The 18,777-nt window shown below is 21.1% G+C and overlaps 4 protein-coding genes across 4 annotated transcripts in view; 2 read left to right on the forward strand and 2 right to left on the reverse strand. All coding sequences in view use genetic code 6, as the record gives it.

Annotated features, from left to right (window-relative positions):
• Nucleotides 1–429: 429 nt before the first annotated feature.
• On the reverse strand, nucleotides 430–3,270 carry TTHERM_00699810 (hypothetical protein; the record flags this gene model as incomplete). The annotated part of the gene is made up of 5 exons (XM_971699.2): nucleotides 430–589; nucleotides 1,388–1,737; nucleotides 2,035–2,517; nucleotides 2,587–2,693; nucleotides 3,129–3,270. 5 exons carry the CDS (start codon nucleotides 3,268–3,270, stop codon nucleotides 430–432), a joined length of 1,242 nt encoding a protein of 413 aa, XP_976792.2.
• A 2,054-nt stretch (nucleotides 3,271–5,324) lies between these two features.
• Nucleotides 5,325–7,205, forward strand: TTHERM_00699830 (tetratricopeptide repeat protein; the record flags this gene model as incomplete). The annotated part of the gene is made up of 1 exon (XM_971701.2): nucleotides 5,325–7,205. One exon carries the CDS (start codon nucleotides 5,325–5,327, stop codon nucleotides 7,203–7,205), a length of 1,881 nt encoding a protein of 626 aa, XP_976794.2.
• Nucleotides 7,206–9,318: 2,113 nt separating this feature from the next.
• On the forward strand, nucleotides 9,319–13,395 carry TTHERM_00699850 (hypothetical protein; the record flags this gene model as incomplete). Its single annotated transcript, XM_971703.2, has 1 exon — nucleotides 9,319–13,395. The coding sequence occupies one exon, from the start codon at nucleotides 9,319–9,321 to the stop codon at nucleotides 13,393–13,395; it is 4,077 nt and encodes a 1,358-aa protein (XP_976796.2).
• A 635-nt stretch (nucleotides 13,396–14,030) lies between these two features.
• The window catches only part of TTHERM_000699860 (kinase domain protein, putative), a gene marked incomplete at both ends in the record, with an annotated part of 12,086 nt that continues 7,339 nt past the window's right edge, over nucleotides 14,031–18,777 (reverse strand). Inside the window, 13 exons of the mRNA XM_012795316.1 lie at nucleotides 14,031–14,115; nucleotides 14,331–14,420; nucleotides 14,599–14,688; nucleotides 15,001–15,090; nucleotides 15,370–15,459; nucleotides 15,755–15,844; nucleotides 16,113–16,202; nucleotides 16,512–16,601; nucleotides 16,900–16,989; nucleotides 17,281–17,370; nucleotides 17,668–17,757; nucleotides 18,068–18,157; nucleotides 18,453–18,542. Of these exons, the coding sequence (XP_012650770.1) occupies nucleotides 14,031–14,115; nucleotides 14,331–14,420; nucleotides 14,599–14,688; nucleotides 15,001–15,090; nucleotides 15,370–15,459; nucleotides 15,755–15,844; nucleotides 16,113–16,202; nucleotides 16,512–16,601; nucleotides 16,900–16,989; nucleotides 17,281–17,370; nucleotides 17,668–17,757; nucleotides 18,068–18,157; nucleotides 18,453–18,542 (1,165 nt within the window). The remainder of the gene's footprint in view (nucleotides 14,116–14,330; nucleotides 14,421–14,598; nucleotides 14,689–15,000; nucleotides 15,091–15,369; nucleotides 15,460–15,754; nucleotides 15,845–16,112; nucleotides 16,203–16,511; nucleotides 16,602–16,899; nucleotides 16,990–17,280; nucleotides 17,371–17,667; nucleotides 17,758–18,067; nucleotides 18,158–18,452; nucleotides 18,543–18,777) is intronic.

The raw sequence follows: 18,777 nt of genomic DNA on the forward strand, positions 1-18,777 counted from the left end.
ACTCAGATAAAAGCTTTTTTTTTCCTCTAATCAAAATTCTGATAAATTATTATTAAAAAATATCTTTCCAAAATGAACTTTAATTCCATACACTCAATTAGCAATATTGCCAATTATTTAAAAATTGAATTGAAATACATTTAATTTCAAAGAGTTTTTTTTATGCACCAATAAATTTAAATTATAGTTTAAAATCTAGTGGTATGGCAACCTCTAGCTAGATATTAATTAGGCTAGGTTTTTAAATAAAAAATATTTAAAAAAAATAATTTTAATTAATAAATTATGTAATTTGTAAATAAAAGTTTAAATTTTAGTGATATAAAATATATATTACAAGGACCTAAATATATTCAATATTTTTTTTTTGGAAATAAAATCAATTTTTAATTATGTTATTTTAAAATACTTCAACATCTAGAAAAAATATCATTCATTGATTAACTCGCTATACTCGTTATCATGAATATCCTAGATAAATTCAATATCCTCGATAACATTACTATGGAAGTAATTTTGATAACTAGGGATAATATAATTAACCTCAACGTGATCGTTGAAAAAACCAATATTTTAATTTTAATTGTAACTATATTCATATTGATAGTTTAAAACTACTAATTTTTTCATTTTAAGAAGCTTATTTTTAATTACTTTTTCCACCTCATGTTCGGTTGAAAAAATAATAGTATTTATATTTTTAATTTAGCTTATTTCTTTAGTTAAAAGCAATAGTCCATTAATATTAATAGAGTTCATAATATTTAATTCCAAACATAATAATTTTTTATTTTATTAAAATAGATTAATTTGTTTCCCTTATTATCTCAATAAATAATTTGTATCTTAGTAAAATAGATTTAATGTTAATCTTTATAAATTATCAAATTATTGTATGAAATCAAATTTTTAACTATACTGGTTTTTATTAACTAAATCTAAGCGAATTCTTTAAATGAATCTTTGGATATTTATCAAAGAAAACATTTCTTTACTAAGCTCTTAACAAATTAAGGTATCTTTCTAATAAATAGAAAGTATAAAAATCTTTTATTATACAAGTGCAAAGTACATCTTAATTTTCTTGTCTGTTAAATTCATCTTCACTTAAAGGATTTAGGATACATCCCTTAATATATAATCAGACTCTGAGTCAATTTTTTTAAATTTCTTGTGAAATTTATTAAAAAACTATGAAGCATTTCGAATTATTCCTATCTAAAAATCCACTTCGCCAATTATATTGCAATCAAAACAAATATTTAACATATTTTTTAATTCTAACATCGATTAAAGTTAATTTTTATTTTAAATATCGCTTTTTATCAATTCCATTTTTTCAAAATAACTTTCAAAAATTTTATAATGCTTTAAAAATTCTTCTTACTACTCAGGAGATAATCTCCAATTCTATTCCAAAAACTAATTCTTACAATCAAAATTTAAGTTATTTTTTGTCAGTTCAAAGTAGTCATTTAATTATATTGATAAAGAACTTACTTTTTGTTGTTATTTTATTAATTCTATAGTCCTATCAATAAAATCTTTATGAAGTTTATTATATCCATAAATTTTAAGACCACCATTCACTTCAACTAATTTAAGTAAGCTTATATGCTCAATTATATCAACATATAGTCTAGCAACTTCCTAACTTTTATTCAAGTTCAAATATGTGAAGAACTCATCAATAAGAGTATTCAATTTAATAGCATTTGGCTAATAATAAGTGTTTCTCTAATTACAATTGATTAATTTTTTATATTTTTAATCAAATTGATCAAAGTTTATTTGTTAGATAATAATACCAAATATTTAAGACTTTTAAATATTTTTATCGTTACCCTAAATAAGAATTTTTGAAGGATTTATATTAGTTATTTTAATATTTTATTTTGTTAGTAATTCATAACTAATTTCTATTAATAGCTTAACTACTTGTAATTTGAGCTATTTATCATTCCTAGAATGTTTAATTAACTCTTCAATTGAATGATAGAAAAAGATTTCTCTTACTGGTTTAAAATATTTAACCTCTGTTAAAAGATAATAAAATCTACCCAATGGAATTGTTTCAGTCAAAATCAAATTATTTGAATTAATTGCTCTCTAATTTATAAACTATTCTTCCTCGTCAATCGATTAAAAAGAATTATATTTTTTCAAAATTAATGTCTTTGAGTCATTATCCTTTGTGCATTTAAGTTAAAAGTATTCAGGTGTGTATAATTGAACTTCAAAATTATTGTACTTTGGATGCTACTAAAGCAGGATAAAAATATCTTCCTAATGATACTTTAACAAATCTGAATAATATTTTTTTATATTAGTAATTAGATTTTCCTTTTTCATGGCAATAAAGATATTTTCATTCAATTCTCTTAACTGTTATTTTTTATTATTTTTCAAAGAAGATTCAAAAATATTTTCTATTTCTTCTTCAAATGACATTTCTTCATCTTCCTCATCATCATCATCTTCTTCTTCTTCTTCAGAATTATTTATAAGCAAGAACCCCTATTTTTATAAATTTAAATATTAAATATACTTTGTTATTATTTCAATAATTTAATTTTATCTAATTACTTCATCTATTTTAATATTACTTCCTTACACTTATTCAAATTGAGAAAAACAAAAATTGAGAGGAGTTTTAATTTCTGTTTCAGCAAAAGAGCGCAAATTAATTTATTCTAAAGTTTGATTGATAATTTATTTATGTTTAAGTGTCAAATCAAAGATATTTAATCTTTATTACTTATTTTTCTGGAAATAGCTTATTATCTCCTCCTTATCAAACTCTATAAGCTAATCACAAAAATATTTTGAAAGTTTTAGAGAAATCATTTTTAAAATTTTTGATTTATTTTGATTTACTTTGGGACGTTGAATCTCAAAGACATAAAAATCTTAATTCCTGTCTAAGTAATATTAATCTTCAATAGGATAGATTAAATCCTTTCTGGGTAAACATTGAAATAATCGAATGTAAAATTTTATTATTACTTAGTCACTAAAAATATAAAGCTATTTCTACATATTTTGTTTTTTATCAAAGGCATTTAATTGGAAATATGATTATTTATATTCTAATAAAATTTTTTTTTTTTTTTCCTTTAAGCTATTACTTTCAAACTCAAGAACATAGTCAGGTCGTTTTAAATTCAAGCAAGCCTCCAAGTATTCATTTTTAAAAGAACTTTGATTGGTTTTTAAATCAGAAAAACTAGATAAGCTTTCTTCTGAATCTTAAGAAAAATTATCAATCATATTCTTTTTTAATTAATTAATTTCTTTTTTTTTGCTATTTATAATTTAATTAATTAATAATATTTTTTGGGTATGAGTATCCTCTATTTAAAAAAAAATTAATCAATTATTTATTTATTAATTTATACTCTAGAAAGACAATCCTATCGATATGTCTCCATGAAATTATTTGAGTTAATAAAAGCAATTCCAATATGTTTGTACCATTTCTTTCCACTCTTTATTTCTCATCTAAGTTTAAATAATAATCTGTTAAAGAATCCTTATAGCTTGAAGTCTTCTAAAGGCCTAAGCTCAAATTCTACTAATTAGGTGTTTCTTTGAAGATAATAAATGAAATTAAAAACAAATGATAATTGAAGCATTTTAAATTTTGAAAATTACACTCACTACATATTTCAATTTAAAGTAAAGTATATATATTTAAATATCTATGAGACATCTTAAGTGTAGCTCTGCTAAAAAATATTTATCTTTTGTAAACATATTTAAAATCTAACACACAAAAAATATCAAAAATATTTACTTAAATATTATGAATGAAATAGTTATTAAAATAAGTTTACTTTTGTATGGATTAGTTTCTTTAAGGTCAATGAGTAAGAATAATTAGAATAAATGTAAAGCGATTGCTTTTAATAGAAAAAATACACAGACATACAAATATTTTGGGTTAAGAGGAATTGATTTTGAGGAAGTATTGTTAGCTCAATAAAATACTTTTTGAAAATCTAATCAATTAAAGACTTAATTAAAAATGCATTTTTCCCTTTAATAAAAAAATTCAAATTAGATAAAAGCTTTTATTTTTCCGATTGCTTTTAATAGAAAAAATACACAGACATACAAATATTTTGGGTTAAGAGGAATTGATTTTGAGGAAGTATTGTTAGCTCAATAAAATACTTTTTGAAAATCTAATCAATTAAAGACTTAATTAAAAATGCACTTTTCCCTTTAATAAAAAAATTCAAATTAGATAAAAGCTTTTATTTTTCCTCTAATATATATTCTGATAAATTATAATTAAAACATCTTTCAAAAATTAATTAATTTCATACACTCAAAAAAGATAAAAATTGAATTGAAATACATTTAATTTCAAAGAGTGTTTTTTCATACACCAATAAATTTAAATTATTATTAAAATAGTTTATGCTTGCTTCTACTATTGCTTGAATGGAAATATTATTTAGTGAATTTTAAATGCCTTTATATTTTAATATTTTTTTTTAAAACATGAAAACATTTATAATAGATTTTGATTTATTTATAAAAAAACAAACTATAAATCAATTGAATATATTTAATTTTAGCTTTAAAAAAATTTTTTTTCTTCAAAATCCTGGATTTTTATTAACGGGATAGCAACAGGATGTACACAATTTACATGGCAAGATAGAATTTTCTATTTTTTAATTTAAGGAGGATTTTCTTTTAAGTGAAAACATTCTTATTTTCTTAAGAAAATCTTAGAAATTTTTCACAATTTTTAATAATTTTTAAAATGAATTTGGAAACTACTTGGTTATTAAATAGTTAATATTTTCTCTTCTAATAATTAAGCTTAATGCAAAAATCTATTACAAATTAAAAATTTTATAACTGAAATTATATACGAGTAAAAAATAGTATCATTTTTACAAAATAAGCTAAAATCAAAAGATAAATCAGTAAAATAAAGATCATTTCTAATTGTACAAGATTTGTTTCAGTCTTTTTTATTAAAATAAATCCTTAAGTCTTGAATAGTGTGTTTTACATCCTTGCTTTGATTATTAGTATTGTATTAGTCTATTATCATTTTAATTTATTTTATATTTTTTTATCATTAATTAGTTTTAAAATTTAAAAAGTAAATAAATTGGCACTAAAATAAATGAAAAGCTAAAAATTATTTAAAGCAAAATTCACTTAAGTTTTAATTATTTGATTTATTTATAAGTATATTGTTTTTTTTTTTCTTCTAATTTATCATTAATAAAGATTTATTTAAAAACATTATTAATTAATTAATTTAAATTATTGGAAATTCTTAGCAAAAATAAATAAGAATGATTAGCAAACTGCTTTATTTTTTGACAGAAAAGTTATATTCGGATTAGTAATAAGGTTAGAATAGAAATGAGTAAATTCCATATCAGCCTATTAGTTTTAAGTAGCTAGCAAACTAATTAGAAAAGGAAAAGTTTTTAAGGATTCTAGATAATTTAGTAGACTTAAATAATAATATGAACAAAATATTATTAGCTCAACATAAAATAAAAGATACTTAATATTCTGTCAGAATTATTTCTCTTTTTGATGGATCAGATTAGATTTCTTCTTAGATGTTAGAAATAGCCATAAATGAAGCAGATTTCTTAAAAAATTCAAACCATCCTAACATAGTTTGCTATATTGATTCATTTTAAATAGATTTTTACTATTTCATAGTTATGGAGAAATGTGAAAAAAGTCTTTAGCAATTAGTAGAATAACTTACTAATACTTAAATCTAAATTTCAGATGATCTTTATTTTAACATAGCTTGTTAAACACTATCAGCCATTGATTATCTTCATAAATAGAAATATAGACTAGAAGAATTATCTCTGAAAACGATATTAATTGACAGAAATAATAATGTTAAGCTCTATAACTTTAAAAAAGTAAAACAAGATTATATTTCTCTGCTAAACTAAAAAGATAATAATATAACTGAAAATACTATTGAGCCTAAACCACATGATCTTGTAGAAGACTACTGTAACTTTGCGAAGATATTTTTGCTTTTAGTTTAGAAAGTTTAGTTTAAAAATGATTATCTTTCTTCAAAAGAGATAAAAAAATTGGATTGTTTAAATTCTTTGAGAGCAATTACTTTTCAAGGATTATAACTAAATTAAAAGAATGAAATCTAATTATTTATTGATTTTTTATTTCAAAATTTGGCTTTAAAAAATCCAGCTATTGATCGTCTTTCAGAGCACTTCTAAATGCGTTCTGAGATATTGCAAAAATTTTAATAAGTACTTATTTCTATCTAAAGACATTAAAGAATAGAATTTTTTTAAATAATTCTAGAGTAATATATGGATAACTATAATTAAGGCTTAACATATTTAAATTAAGGCAATTTAGATAGTTCGCTTAAGTGTTTTTAGGAATGTAGAACACTTTTTAGATAATATAAATCTAAAATTGTAAATATAGGAGATAATTAATTGTAAATTGGTATTGAAGATTAAATAGAAGAATGTATGAAGATATATTCATTAATTTATAATATTGCTTTTATCAAATATTAATAAGGCAAGATAAATAAGGCAATTAAATTATTTAATGAAAGCTTAAATCTAAATCCTTAAAATATTAAATGCTATCATTCTTTAGCTTTCTTATATTAAAAATTAGGCATGCTAGAAGAAGCTATTTAATTACTTTAGAAATCATTAACTTTAAAACCAATATCTGCTACATCCTTAATGTTATTAGGGATTACTTTTCATTAAAAAGGAATGATAGGTTAGGCTATTAGATCATTTAAAAAATGTTTGAAATTAGATCCAAATAAGTAAATTTGTTATATTCACCTAGGAAAAGTATTCCATGATAAAGGCTTTTTTGATGAAGCAATCGAATTATACTAGAAAGGTCTAAAATTAAATAGTAATAGTAAAGATAAAGAAATATTTTATTATAGTTTAGGTATGGCTTTTCTTGATAAAGGTTATATAAATAGTATGATCAAAATATTTAGGCTCCATGTTTAATCAAGTGAAAATAACGCTAATTTCTACAATAATTTAGGAAACTATTATCATTAAAAATGCAAATATGTTGATGCAATAAAATTCTATCAGATATGCTAAAAATATTAGCCAAAACATCAAATTTGCAAACAAAACATTGAAATTGCTAAAGCAAAAATAAATAAATTACCAAAAATTTGAATAGTTTCTACTTAAAATTTAATTAATAAAAAAATAGGCTTCCATAAAATAATATTATTTGTTTTCTTGTTTTTTGTCAATTCAGAAATGAAAAAAATATATTTGATGTTTGGTAATATCTGCGATTGCCACTTGTGCTATTTGTTGTGCAAAATAAATAAAATAAAAGTATTTTTTATAATGCTCTTTGTAGCTCAAATTCCAAAAAATGTCTGAATGCTCATTTTTCAAAAAAAAAGAATAAATTTCATATAATCCAAATGAGTAGATTTTTGATATTAGAATCTTAAAATTTATTTAATTTTCATATTTTCTCATATTTCTATTCATACTTTTGAATTTTAAATATAAAAATTATTTATTATTATTTTTTTTACTTACTCAGAATTATTACAATTTCTATTAAAAGAATAAATTAATTTATTAATATGTAAGCGTTAAATAAAAATAAGCAACTATTTTACTGAATATAAAACAATTATTCTATTATTAATTAAAATTTTTTGTTCTCTTCTTAATTTATAATCTAAATATTCATTATTTAAATTTCATGTCTTCTCTTTTCAATTCATTTTTTTGAATTTTAAATGTAAAGATTATGGATGATTTTTTTTTTTAGTTTTATTTACTCAAAATTATTACAATTTCTATTAAAAGAATAAATTAATTTATTAATATGTAAGCGTTAAATAAAAAATCAGCAACTATTTTACTGAATATAAAACAATTATTCTATTATTAATTAAAATTTTTTGTTCTCTTGATTAATTTATAATCTAAATATTCATTTTTTAAATCTCATATCTTCTCTTTTCAATTCATTTTTTTGAATTTTAAATGTAAAGATTATGAATGATTTTTTTTTAGTTTCTCAAAGTTAATTAATTAATTATCATTTCTATTAAAAGAATAAATTAATTTATTAATATGTAAACGTTAAATAAAAATCAGCAATTAACTATGTTACTCAATATATAACAATTATTCTAAAATATTTTTGTTCTCTTGCTTAATTATAATCTAAATATTCATTATTTTAATTTTATATCTTCTCTTTTCAATTCATTTTTTGAATTTTAAATATAAACATTAAGTATGTTTTTTTTAATACTTTTTTAGAATTAATTAATTACAATTTCTTTAAAAGAATAAATTAATTTATTAATATGTAAGGGCTAAATAAAAATCAGTAACTATGTTACTGAATATTCTAGTATTAATTAATTAAAATATTTTTGCCTTATAGCTTAATTATAATCTAAATATTCATTTTTAAAATACTTACTAAAATTTTCTACAACAAAAATTGCTCTTTGTATAAACTAAAAAATTATAATTAGGAGTATGGTGTAGTTATAATAATTAATAGTTCATGGTATATTTATAAAAAGAGTTCTTTTAATTCAATTAATTTATTTTTAAGATTTATTATTTTATGATAAGCAAAAATTAAAAGAAAATTTTGATCAGTGACTGAAGAATATTTCCCTTATCAGTAATTTTTAATATTAGCCTTGCCTATTCATGGTATATTTATAAAAAGAGTTCACATAATTCAGTTAATTTAACTAATATTAAAGATTTATTATTTTATAATAAGCAAAAATTAAAAGAAAATTTTGATCAGTGACTGAGGAATATTTCCTTTATCAGTAATTTTTAAGATTATCCTTGACTCATTCGTATATTTATAAAAAGTGTCCAATGAGAAAGGCATTTTTACTATTTTTCCATAGATTGTGAATTTGAATGGTCAGTTAAGAAAGAGGATAATTAAATTTTTTCTCTTTCTTAATTAACATTGAAATCTTAAGAAATTTTTTAACTTTTATCTTGGGATTTTGAAGCACTTTGTAATTAATTAGAAATTTTTAAAAATTGTAAGAAAATTTTGATCAGTGACTGAGGAATATTTCCTTTATCAGTAATTTTTAAGATTAGCCTTGCCTATCTGAAAAATCTATTTTTTTGTATTTTGTAAGAAAGCAAATTTAATTTATATTTTAACTTTATACATTTTGCTATATCTTTTTATATATCTTCATTCATATTTGTTATAAAAAGGCTTCTTCAAAATTAAATAAAACATAAATTGAATACAAAAATATAAATAATGATTAAAAGTATGAGAGATTTACTGTTTTTACTTTTGACTATTACTGCTTGTTTTTAGTGCTAAGTTATTAACAAGGAAAAGAAGCTAAATTTGCAAAGTAATGAGCTGTATGTGCAAAATTTATCAGAGTTTATCAATGAAGCAGCTACTTAAATTGACTTGCGTACTTCAGAAGGAGTCTAAGAAATTTAAGCTTTTTAGTCAATAAAAACTTACTAAAATTCTAAACCTTTAGAAGTTCTAGCCACCCTTGTTTTTAAGCAAGTAAAGTACATTATTGGGGTTACATCATAAGCTGCTGCTGATTCTAAATACAAATTTGAAGTACTTTTCTAGAAAATACAATTTGATGATACTTGCAAATGCTTAGTCTAGATCCCAATCTGCTCAGTTGCCTCTGAAGTAGTAAATTAAATTCCTGAAATTTTTGCCAGTATCTATGACAGTTAAAGTGGATTTGTTTCTTACTAAATTGGTGAAGAATATAAGACTTTTGGATTCAAATCAGATGGCACTTATATGGAATATTCAAATATTTAATGGCTGAAGCTAAGTAAACATGTTTCCATCTAAAATTATGATTTGTCTATTTATGTGATTTAATCAATAAATCAAAAATATTAACTCATCAAGCTTAGTAAAGATTGGAAACAAATTTTTATAAAAGAAATTCCTGCTGATAAATGTGATCTATCAGTTCCTCTAATAGATAGCACAAAATTCTATTATATGTATTGTTACTAAGGAGATTAAACCTATTTAAAAGCTTTTTGGGTTAATGAATTTGTAGAAGCTCTATCTTTCTAGAATTTCTAAAATGTACCTCAATATCTTCCTAAGTCATACACATTTAACAGGATTGGAAGCTAGTTTTTAATTGGACTATTTGGAGCAAAATCCTCTAACATATTAACAATAAGCTCAAACGAAAGCCTAAACGACTTTGTGTTTACCTTGTCAAACACTGAAATTCCTTTCATTGCAGCTTAGAAATCAAACTTTATGAATGAAAAATTTTTGATTTTTCATTAAGATAATTACTTATTATTTTTTGATATAGTCCAAAAATAAATAGTTTATTAGACTTAAGTAGCTAATGATGGACTTCTTATTAATTCAGCTCAAAGTTTAGGAAATTAAATTATCCTTGATTTGGTTGATATTAATTAAAAATACTCAAACTCAATAGTTGCGCAAGTCAACCTCCCTTCGTTCAAGATTTAATTGAAAGAATCTACAACTAATCCTATTTAAATTGTGATAACCACTATTTCTCAGACAAAAGTTTATGTTAATATCAAAGTTAATATAGTTGAGTAAAACACTGTCCTTTTTACTTCAAATTATGTTTACACACACAAAAACATTTAGAGTCTTAATGATAATAAAGTCCAAATTTTACCTATCGAAGATCAAGTAATAGGAGCTGATCTTTAGTTAAATGCTTCTTAAGATGAATATATTTAATTAATGAAGGATGTTAGCTTTATAAAAACAATCGATTTGGAAGTTCAGAAAGATATTTTACCATCCATAAGCTCAAGCTGTAACAGTTACCAACTTGATGGTTATTTCTCAACTTTATTTGTGTGTCCTTTAGAAGCAGGCATTTAGTTGTAATATGTAAGAGCTGATTCTACCGACAATAATTCTAATAATAAAATTGGTGTTGTAGATACATATAAAAGTTAGATATTGTAGTAAAGATCAATTAATTAAGTTGATAATTAAGGTTCTTTTATTATTATACAAACAAATCCTTAGATTTATCTACCTTATTTGAATAACGAACATCTTTAATTTGCAACATATCCTATTTTCTGTAATGATAATAACTTCTCTTTTGCATCAGATCCCGCATTCGGCATTTTCTTTACGTTTTGCAAGAATTATATTACGATGTATTAATACTAAAATAATAACAATTAGCTAAGTGCTGCCTTAGATATAATTTAGAACACATCACTTAACTAACTGATTTGTATAGATGGAATACTTTTTGCATATAACAAGACGAGTATCACTGCTTATGATTACATTCAGTTTAGCTTTCTTGGGTAAATAACTATACCAACAGAAGGAACTAACTAATAAATAACTCTATTCAAGAGTACTTTTTTGATAACTATTTTGGACAATCCTTTGACTAAGATTGCATAATATTCGTATAATAATTTTGCTAGCTCTACTCCCACTTTCATGAGGTATCTTTAAATAGACGATAGTCATCCTGTTGATAACCAAGGCTTAATAGTGGCTAAGAGATCTGGCACTGAACTGGCTTTTATTTTATCCTCAACATAAAATCTATATTACATCTATAGAGTTAATAGCAAGTAATGGTCTAACTAGCTTTATTCTTCTATTAGTTTTAATTTACAACAAACAGTCATAAATAACCTAAATGTGTGTTAATTGGATATCCCATTCTTCAAGCTAATCCTTTAACAAGCCAGCATTAAGTATGAATTAGACTTAACAACAGAGTAATTTAATCAGAAATTCTTTTCGTTTACTCTTTTGACTCTCAAACCTCCAAAACAAGAGAAGCAAACTGAAAAGCAGCTAAATCTAAAATCTCTCAAATCATCTGCAATTCAAAGAAAAAGAACACTTCAAGTAAACTGGATCTAGTATGCTTTGTCAATTAACAGAGATGCAAGCGCTGCATTTGGTATTCTAAATTAATAATCAAATTTCATCCAATAACTTAAAACATAAGTTTAAGATATTTAATTTTTTTCGAATGATGTATCTAATGTTTTGAATTTATTCTCAAATTCTTCTCTTTATAATGCTTGCCTAACAGGATGGTAGTCTTTATTGCCAAATGCTAAAATATCACAAAGAATAAGCGCAACTTCTCCAAAAATTTTGAATTAAGATTTCACTATCCTTTACAAATATCGTCTATAAATTGAAGACAAATAGATTACAAGCTTCTTTTCAATTTAAGGTAACTTTAAAAATTGCCTAGTTTTAGATGATAAGGCTTCTTTGAAAAGTACTTCTTACCTTAACCTGAATTACTAATTCAACTTATATGTTTTTTGCCAAAAAAAACTTTAATAATACTAAGTAGAATACTCAATCGATAATTAGATAGCTTAAAATATAGTTAGTTCCAAAGTATCAGAACCTATTATATACTATTTTAACAATAACTATAATCTATCGATCTATACCTAGCTCATCAGCTACAATAGCCAAATTTATTTGTTCTCAGTAGGTGGAATGAATCCATAATTGCTTGTGCTTAATAAAATACAAAAACAAGCATTAATCCAAGAATTAACTAACTCTTACTTAGTGAAAAAAAGCATTAATTTCATGAGTAAATCAAATGTTTATATATAAATATATTCTTCAGGTTTGATATAGTTTTAACAAAATTCACAAGAAAAAATCCAGGCACTTTATATTCAAGACATGTTGTGGTATTTTTCCTTTAGTATAACTGATTATATCAAATAGGTAATATAATATTCTGATTCATAATTCAGAATTTAATTTGCAAATTCATTCATCTATGATGTCACTTTCTAGTTCAATCAATAGTAATAATTATAGATTTTGTCCGCGAGTTAATACTATTACTAAGATGCTTTCTCTTAATTCATTTCAGGCTTCAAAGGAACTACTTACACAATTTTATTTGGGTATTCCAATACAAAATAGTTATGTTTAGCTTTGTATGAAAACTCTGCTTCATTATAAGGCATAAACTTAATTTAATCTGTTTATTAGTTTGAAGATAAAGTAGCTTCAAATCAAACTCCTACCTTTATTACCTAACAGACTCCAGAATATATGGAATTAACTTTATCTAATGCATATCATTTTACCATACTAATATCTGATCACATAGGTATTTAAGTATTTAATAATTAACAGATGGCTTAGTAAAATTTAAATAAAATACAAATACAAATAGCCCCTAATATTCAAAAAAATCCATATAACACTATTAATATGACTGCTACGAGTATTCCATCCCAAAATCCAAGTAGTAAAACTTATATCTAAAATTTATTCTATAACTTAATAAGCATTATAATTATATTTTTTATCTGAATATATCAAATCAAATAAAATCTGTGTTTTTTTTTTATATAAAGATTTGTATAAATATTTAATTTTTAACTTTAAACAGTCATATTTATTTTAATATTATTTAATATAAAAATAATGTTCAAAAACAAATTACTTAATAACAATAATTGTTGAAGTAATATTGTGAATAAATAACATATTTATAAAATCTGATTTCTAAGACATTTTATCTAAATTTAATTTTTTTTATTATTAATCATTAATAAAATTTAATTTTGTTATTATTTATTATTATTGAATAAGAAAATACTACTAATTTTTTGATACATTAAATTTTATTTAACCTTTATTTATGCTTTAAAAAACATTAATTTCCATTATTAATACATCTAATATATTTATTTATGATATAAAACCTTCAAATTTATTTAATTAAATTAGACATAATTAGACAAAAGAATTTTATTTATTTATGCAATGAAAGTTTTTGTAGAAAGCTCTGTATTTATTTTAGAGCAATTACTTAATTTAAATAAATTTAGTATTTAAATTTTTGTTTTTTTTAGAAACTATTTACTAAATTAATAAAAAATGATGATATTTATAATAATTTTAGGTAAAATTATCTGATTACAAAAAATTAAATAATTTTTTAATCAATATATCATTTTTAAGACAATTAATCTTTTTTATTTGATGCACTTTCTTTTCAATTCTATAAATTTCTTGATCTAGTTGTAACTTTTGATATAAATTAGTGTAAATTACAAAATAATAAATTGGATAAAATATTATATTTTAAATCAATAAACAAAAATATGATAGTATAATAAAAAAAATATATATATAAATATCAAATAAAAACCAATAAATAAAAAAAAGGGTTAGTTATATACTTTTCAATTCATTTTTAAATTCAAAAATATCACAATTCAAAATAAATAAACTGTTTTTACCTAAGATTAACTTCCAATATTTTGAGATTAGTGCACTTTCTTAAACCAGAACCTAAGCCTGATGCACCTTTATCACCAATTTAATTGGACCTTTTTAAATATTAAAGAATAGATATTTAACAAGTTAGTTCGAAGAGAAAAATGAAGATCAAAAGCTTTATAAAAAAAGAAAAATAAATCAAATAAAAAGTTATTTATTTATTTATTTTTTTCAATTCACTTTTATTTTTAAAAATATTATAATATAAAACAAATAAACTGTTTTTACCTTAGACCAAGTGTCAAATTAGAGAGATTAGTGCACTTTCCTAAACCATAACCTAAGTCTTATGCACCTTAAGCATAAATTTCATTCCTCCTTTATAAATTTTTAAGAAATAATAAAGAATTAATTAGTTAGTTAGAAGGAAAAAATAAATTAAGATAAATTGTGAAATAATAAGAACTAAATAAATTAATTAATTTAAGCAAAAGTTGAAAATGAAAAAATGAGTAAAATTAAAAACAAACAAAGAAAAAAAATTTTAAAAATGCAATAAAAAATAATATAATAAAAAAAAAAGAAAAATAAATCAAATAAAAAGCTAATAAATTAAAGAAGCTAATTATTTTTTTTGAATTTAATTTTTATTAAAAAATATCACAATCCAAAATAAAAAACTGCTTTTACGTTAGTCTAAGAGTTAAATTTGAGAGATTAGAACACTTTCCTAAACCAAAACATAAACCTGACGCACCTTCATCACGAATTTCATTATATCTTTTAAATATTTAAGAAATAATATATAATTAGTTAGTTAGTTAGTTAGTTAGAAGAAAAAATGATGATAAAATGTGAAATAATAAGAAATAAATTAATTAATAAAAACAAAAGGTGAAAATGATAAAATGAATTAAATTAAAACAAACACAAGGATAATAAAAAAAATAAATCAAATAAAAAGTAAAAAAATTAATAAATTAAATGAGTTAGTTATTTTTTTCAATTTATTTTTATATTCAAAAATAAAAAAATCAAAAACGAATAAAGTGTTTTTACTCAAAATTAAGCTTCAAATATGAGAGATTAGCTAACTTTCCTAAACTAGAACCTAAGTCTGATGCACCCAAAGCACCAATTTTATTCCTCCTTTTTAAATATTTAAGAAATAATATATAATTAATTAATTAGTGAATATAAATGTGAAATAATAAGAAATAAATTAATTAATAAAAGCAAAATTTGAAAATGAAAAATGATTTAAATTAAAAAACATACAAAAAAAAATAAGTAAAAAAAACACAAACAAAATAAAAATAAATAAATAAATAAATTAAATAAAAAGCGAATAGATTAATAAATAAAATAGTTAGTCATTTTTTTTAAATTGATTTTAATACTCAAAAATATCATAATCCATCCTAAAAAAATAAACTGTTTTTACTCAATATTAAGTGTCAAATTAGAGAGATTAACGCACTTTCCTAAGCCAGAACCTAAGTCAGATGTACCTTTAGTACCAATTTCATTATATCTTTTTAAATATGTAAGAAATAATATATAATTAATTAGTTAGTTAGTTAGTTAGTTAGTTAGTTAGAAGGAAAAAATGAAGATAAAATGTGAAATAATAAAAAATTAATTAATGTAAATGTTAAAACAAACAAAGAAAATTAAATAAAAAAAACAAGCATAATAAAAATAAATAAATCAAATAAAAAGCTAGTTAGTTAGTTATTTTTTTTTTAATTCATTTTTATACTCAAAAATATCGCAATCCTTAACAAATAAACTGTTTTTACTAAAGATCAAGTGTCAAATTTGAAAGATTAGCACACTTTCCTAAACCAGAACCTGAGTTTACTGCAAATAATTCACCAATTTAATTTTTCCTTTTATATATTTAAGAATTAAAATATAGTTAATATGTTAGTTAGAAGGAAAAAATGAAGATAAAATGTGATTTAAAAAAAATAAATAAGTTAATTAATAAAATCAAAAGTTGAAAATGAAAAAATTAATAAAATAAAAAAAAAAACAAATAAAAATAAAAATAAATAAACACAAAATAATAAAAAAAGGAAAATAAATCAAATAAAAAATGAATGAATAAATAAATTAAAAGAGTTAGTTATATTTTTTTTATAATTTATTTTTATATTCAAAAATATCACTATCTAATACAAGTAAACTATTTTTACCTTAAACTAAGTGTCAAATTTGAGAGATTAGTACACATTCCTAAACCATAGCCTAAGTTTTATGCACCTTAAGAACCAATTTCATTATAACTTTTTTAATATTAAGAAATAATAAATAAATACATAGTGAATTAGTTAGAAGGAAAAAATGAATATAAATATTGAAATTATAGGAAAAAAATTTAAAAAAGTAAAAGTTGAAAATAAAAAAATGAATTAAATTAAATAATGAAAAAAGAAAGAAAATAAAAAAAACACAAGCAGAATAAAAAAGATAAAATAAAAAGCTAAAAAATAAATATATAACTTAAAAAATTAAATTATATTGTTTTCAATTAATTTTTATATTCAAAAATATCACAATCCAAAATTAAAAAACTGTTTTTACTCAAGATCAAGTATCAAATTTGAGAGATTTGAACACTTTCCTAAGCCAGAACCTAAGTCTGATGCACCTTTATGACCAATTAAATTTTCACTTTTTGAATATTGAAAAAAAATAGTGGGTTAATTAGTTAGAAGGAAAAAATGAAGATAAAATATGAAATAAAAAGAAATATATTAAATAATAACAGCAAATATTGAAAATGATAAAATGAGTCAAATTATTAAAAAAAAAGAATGAAATTAAAAAAAATACAAGTATCATAAAAAAAAAAATTCAAATAAAGAGCTAATAAATTTAAAAATTAGAAGAGTTTGCTATTTTTTTTTAATTTATTTTTATATTCAAAAATATCACAATCAAAAACAAATAAACAGTTTTTACCAAAGATTAAGTGTCAAATTTGAGAGATTAGTGCACTTTTCTAAGCCAGAACCTAAGTCTGAAGCACCTTTATCGCCAATTTAATTTTCACTTTGGAAATATTTTAGAAAAAAATATATGTTAATCAGTTAGTTAATTAGAAGGAAAAAATGAAGATAAAATGTGAAACAAGAAGAAATAAATTAATAATAAAAGCAAAATTTGAAATGATTAAATTAATAAATAAACAAACAAAGAAATTAAAAAAAACACTATCACAATAAAAAATAGTAAAATTTATCAAATAAGAAGCTAATAAATTAATAAATTAAAAGAGTTAGTTATTTTATTTCAATTTATTTTTATATCCAATAATATATCAATCCAAAACAAATAAACTGCTTTAACCTTAAACCAAGTTTCAAATTTGAGAGATTAGCGCACTTTCCTAAACTAAAACCTAAGTTTAAAGCTTATTTGTTACCAATTTAATAATCCCTTTTTAAATATTTATGATATAAATTATATTTAATTGGTTACTTAGTTAGTTAGAAGGAAAAAAGGTAAAATTAGAAATAATAAGAAATAAATTTATTAATAACAGCAAAAGTTGAAAATTAAAAAATGGGTTAAATTAAAAAACAAACAAACAAACAAACAAATTAAAAAAAGCACAAGCCTAATAAAAAATAAAAGTAAACCAAAAAAAAAATCTAATAAATTAGTAAATTAAAAGAGTTAGTTATTTTTTTCAATTTATTTTTATATTAAAAAATATCACAATCCAAAACAAATAAACTATTTTTACCTTAGATAAAGTGTCAAATTTGAGAGATTAGCACATTTTGCTAAACAATAACCTAAGTCTGATACACCTTAAGCACTAATTTAATTCCATCTTTTTAAATATTTAAGAAATAATATATAGTTAGTTAGTTAGAAGGAAAAAAATTAGATAAAATGTGAAATAGTAAGAAATTAATTAATTAATAAAAGCAAAAGTTGAAAATAAAAAAATATGTTAAATTAAAAAACAAATAAAGAAAGAAATTAAAAAAATAACACAAATATTATAAATAAATATAAATCAAATAAAAAGTAGCAAATAAATAAATTATAAGAGTTGTTATATTTTTTCAATTCATTTTTATATTCAAAAACATCATAAACCAACCCAAATAAATTGTTTTTACTCAAGATTAAGTATCAAATTTGAGAGATTAGCACATTTTCCTAAACTACAACCTAAGTCTATTACACCTTTATCACCAATTTAATTTCCCCTTATTAAATATTAAATAAATAATATAGTTAGTTAGTTAGAAGGAAAAAATGAAGATAAAATATGAAATAAAAAGAAATTAATTAATAAAAGCAAACGTTGGAAATGAAAATATGAGTAAAATTATAAAACAGACAAAGAAATAAATTAAAAAAAAACACAAGCAGAATAAAAAAAGTAAAATAAATCAAATAAAAAGCTAAAAAATTAATAAATTAAAATAGTTAGTTATTTTT

The sequence above is a fragment of the Tetrahymena thermophila genome (genome assembly GCF_000189635.1).
Source record: "Tetrahymena thermophila SB210 genomic scaffold scf_8254820, whole genome shotgun sequence".
Taxonomy (NCBI): domain Eukaryota; phylum Ciliophora; class Oligohymenophorea; order Hymenostomatida; family Tetrahymenidae; genus Tetrahymena; species Tetrahymena thermophila.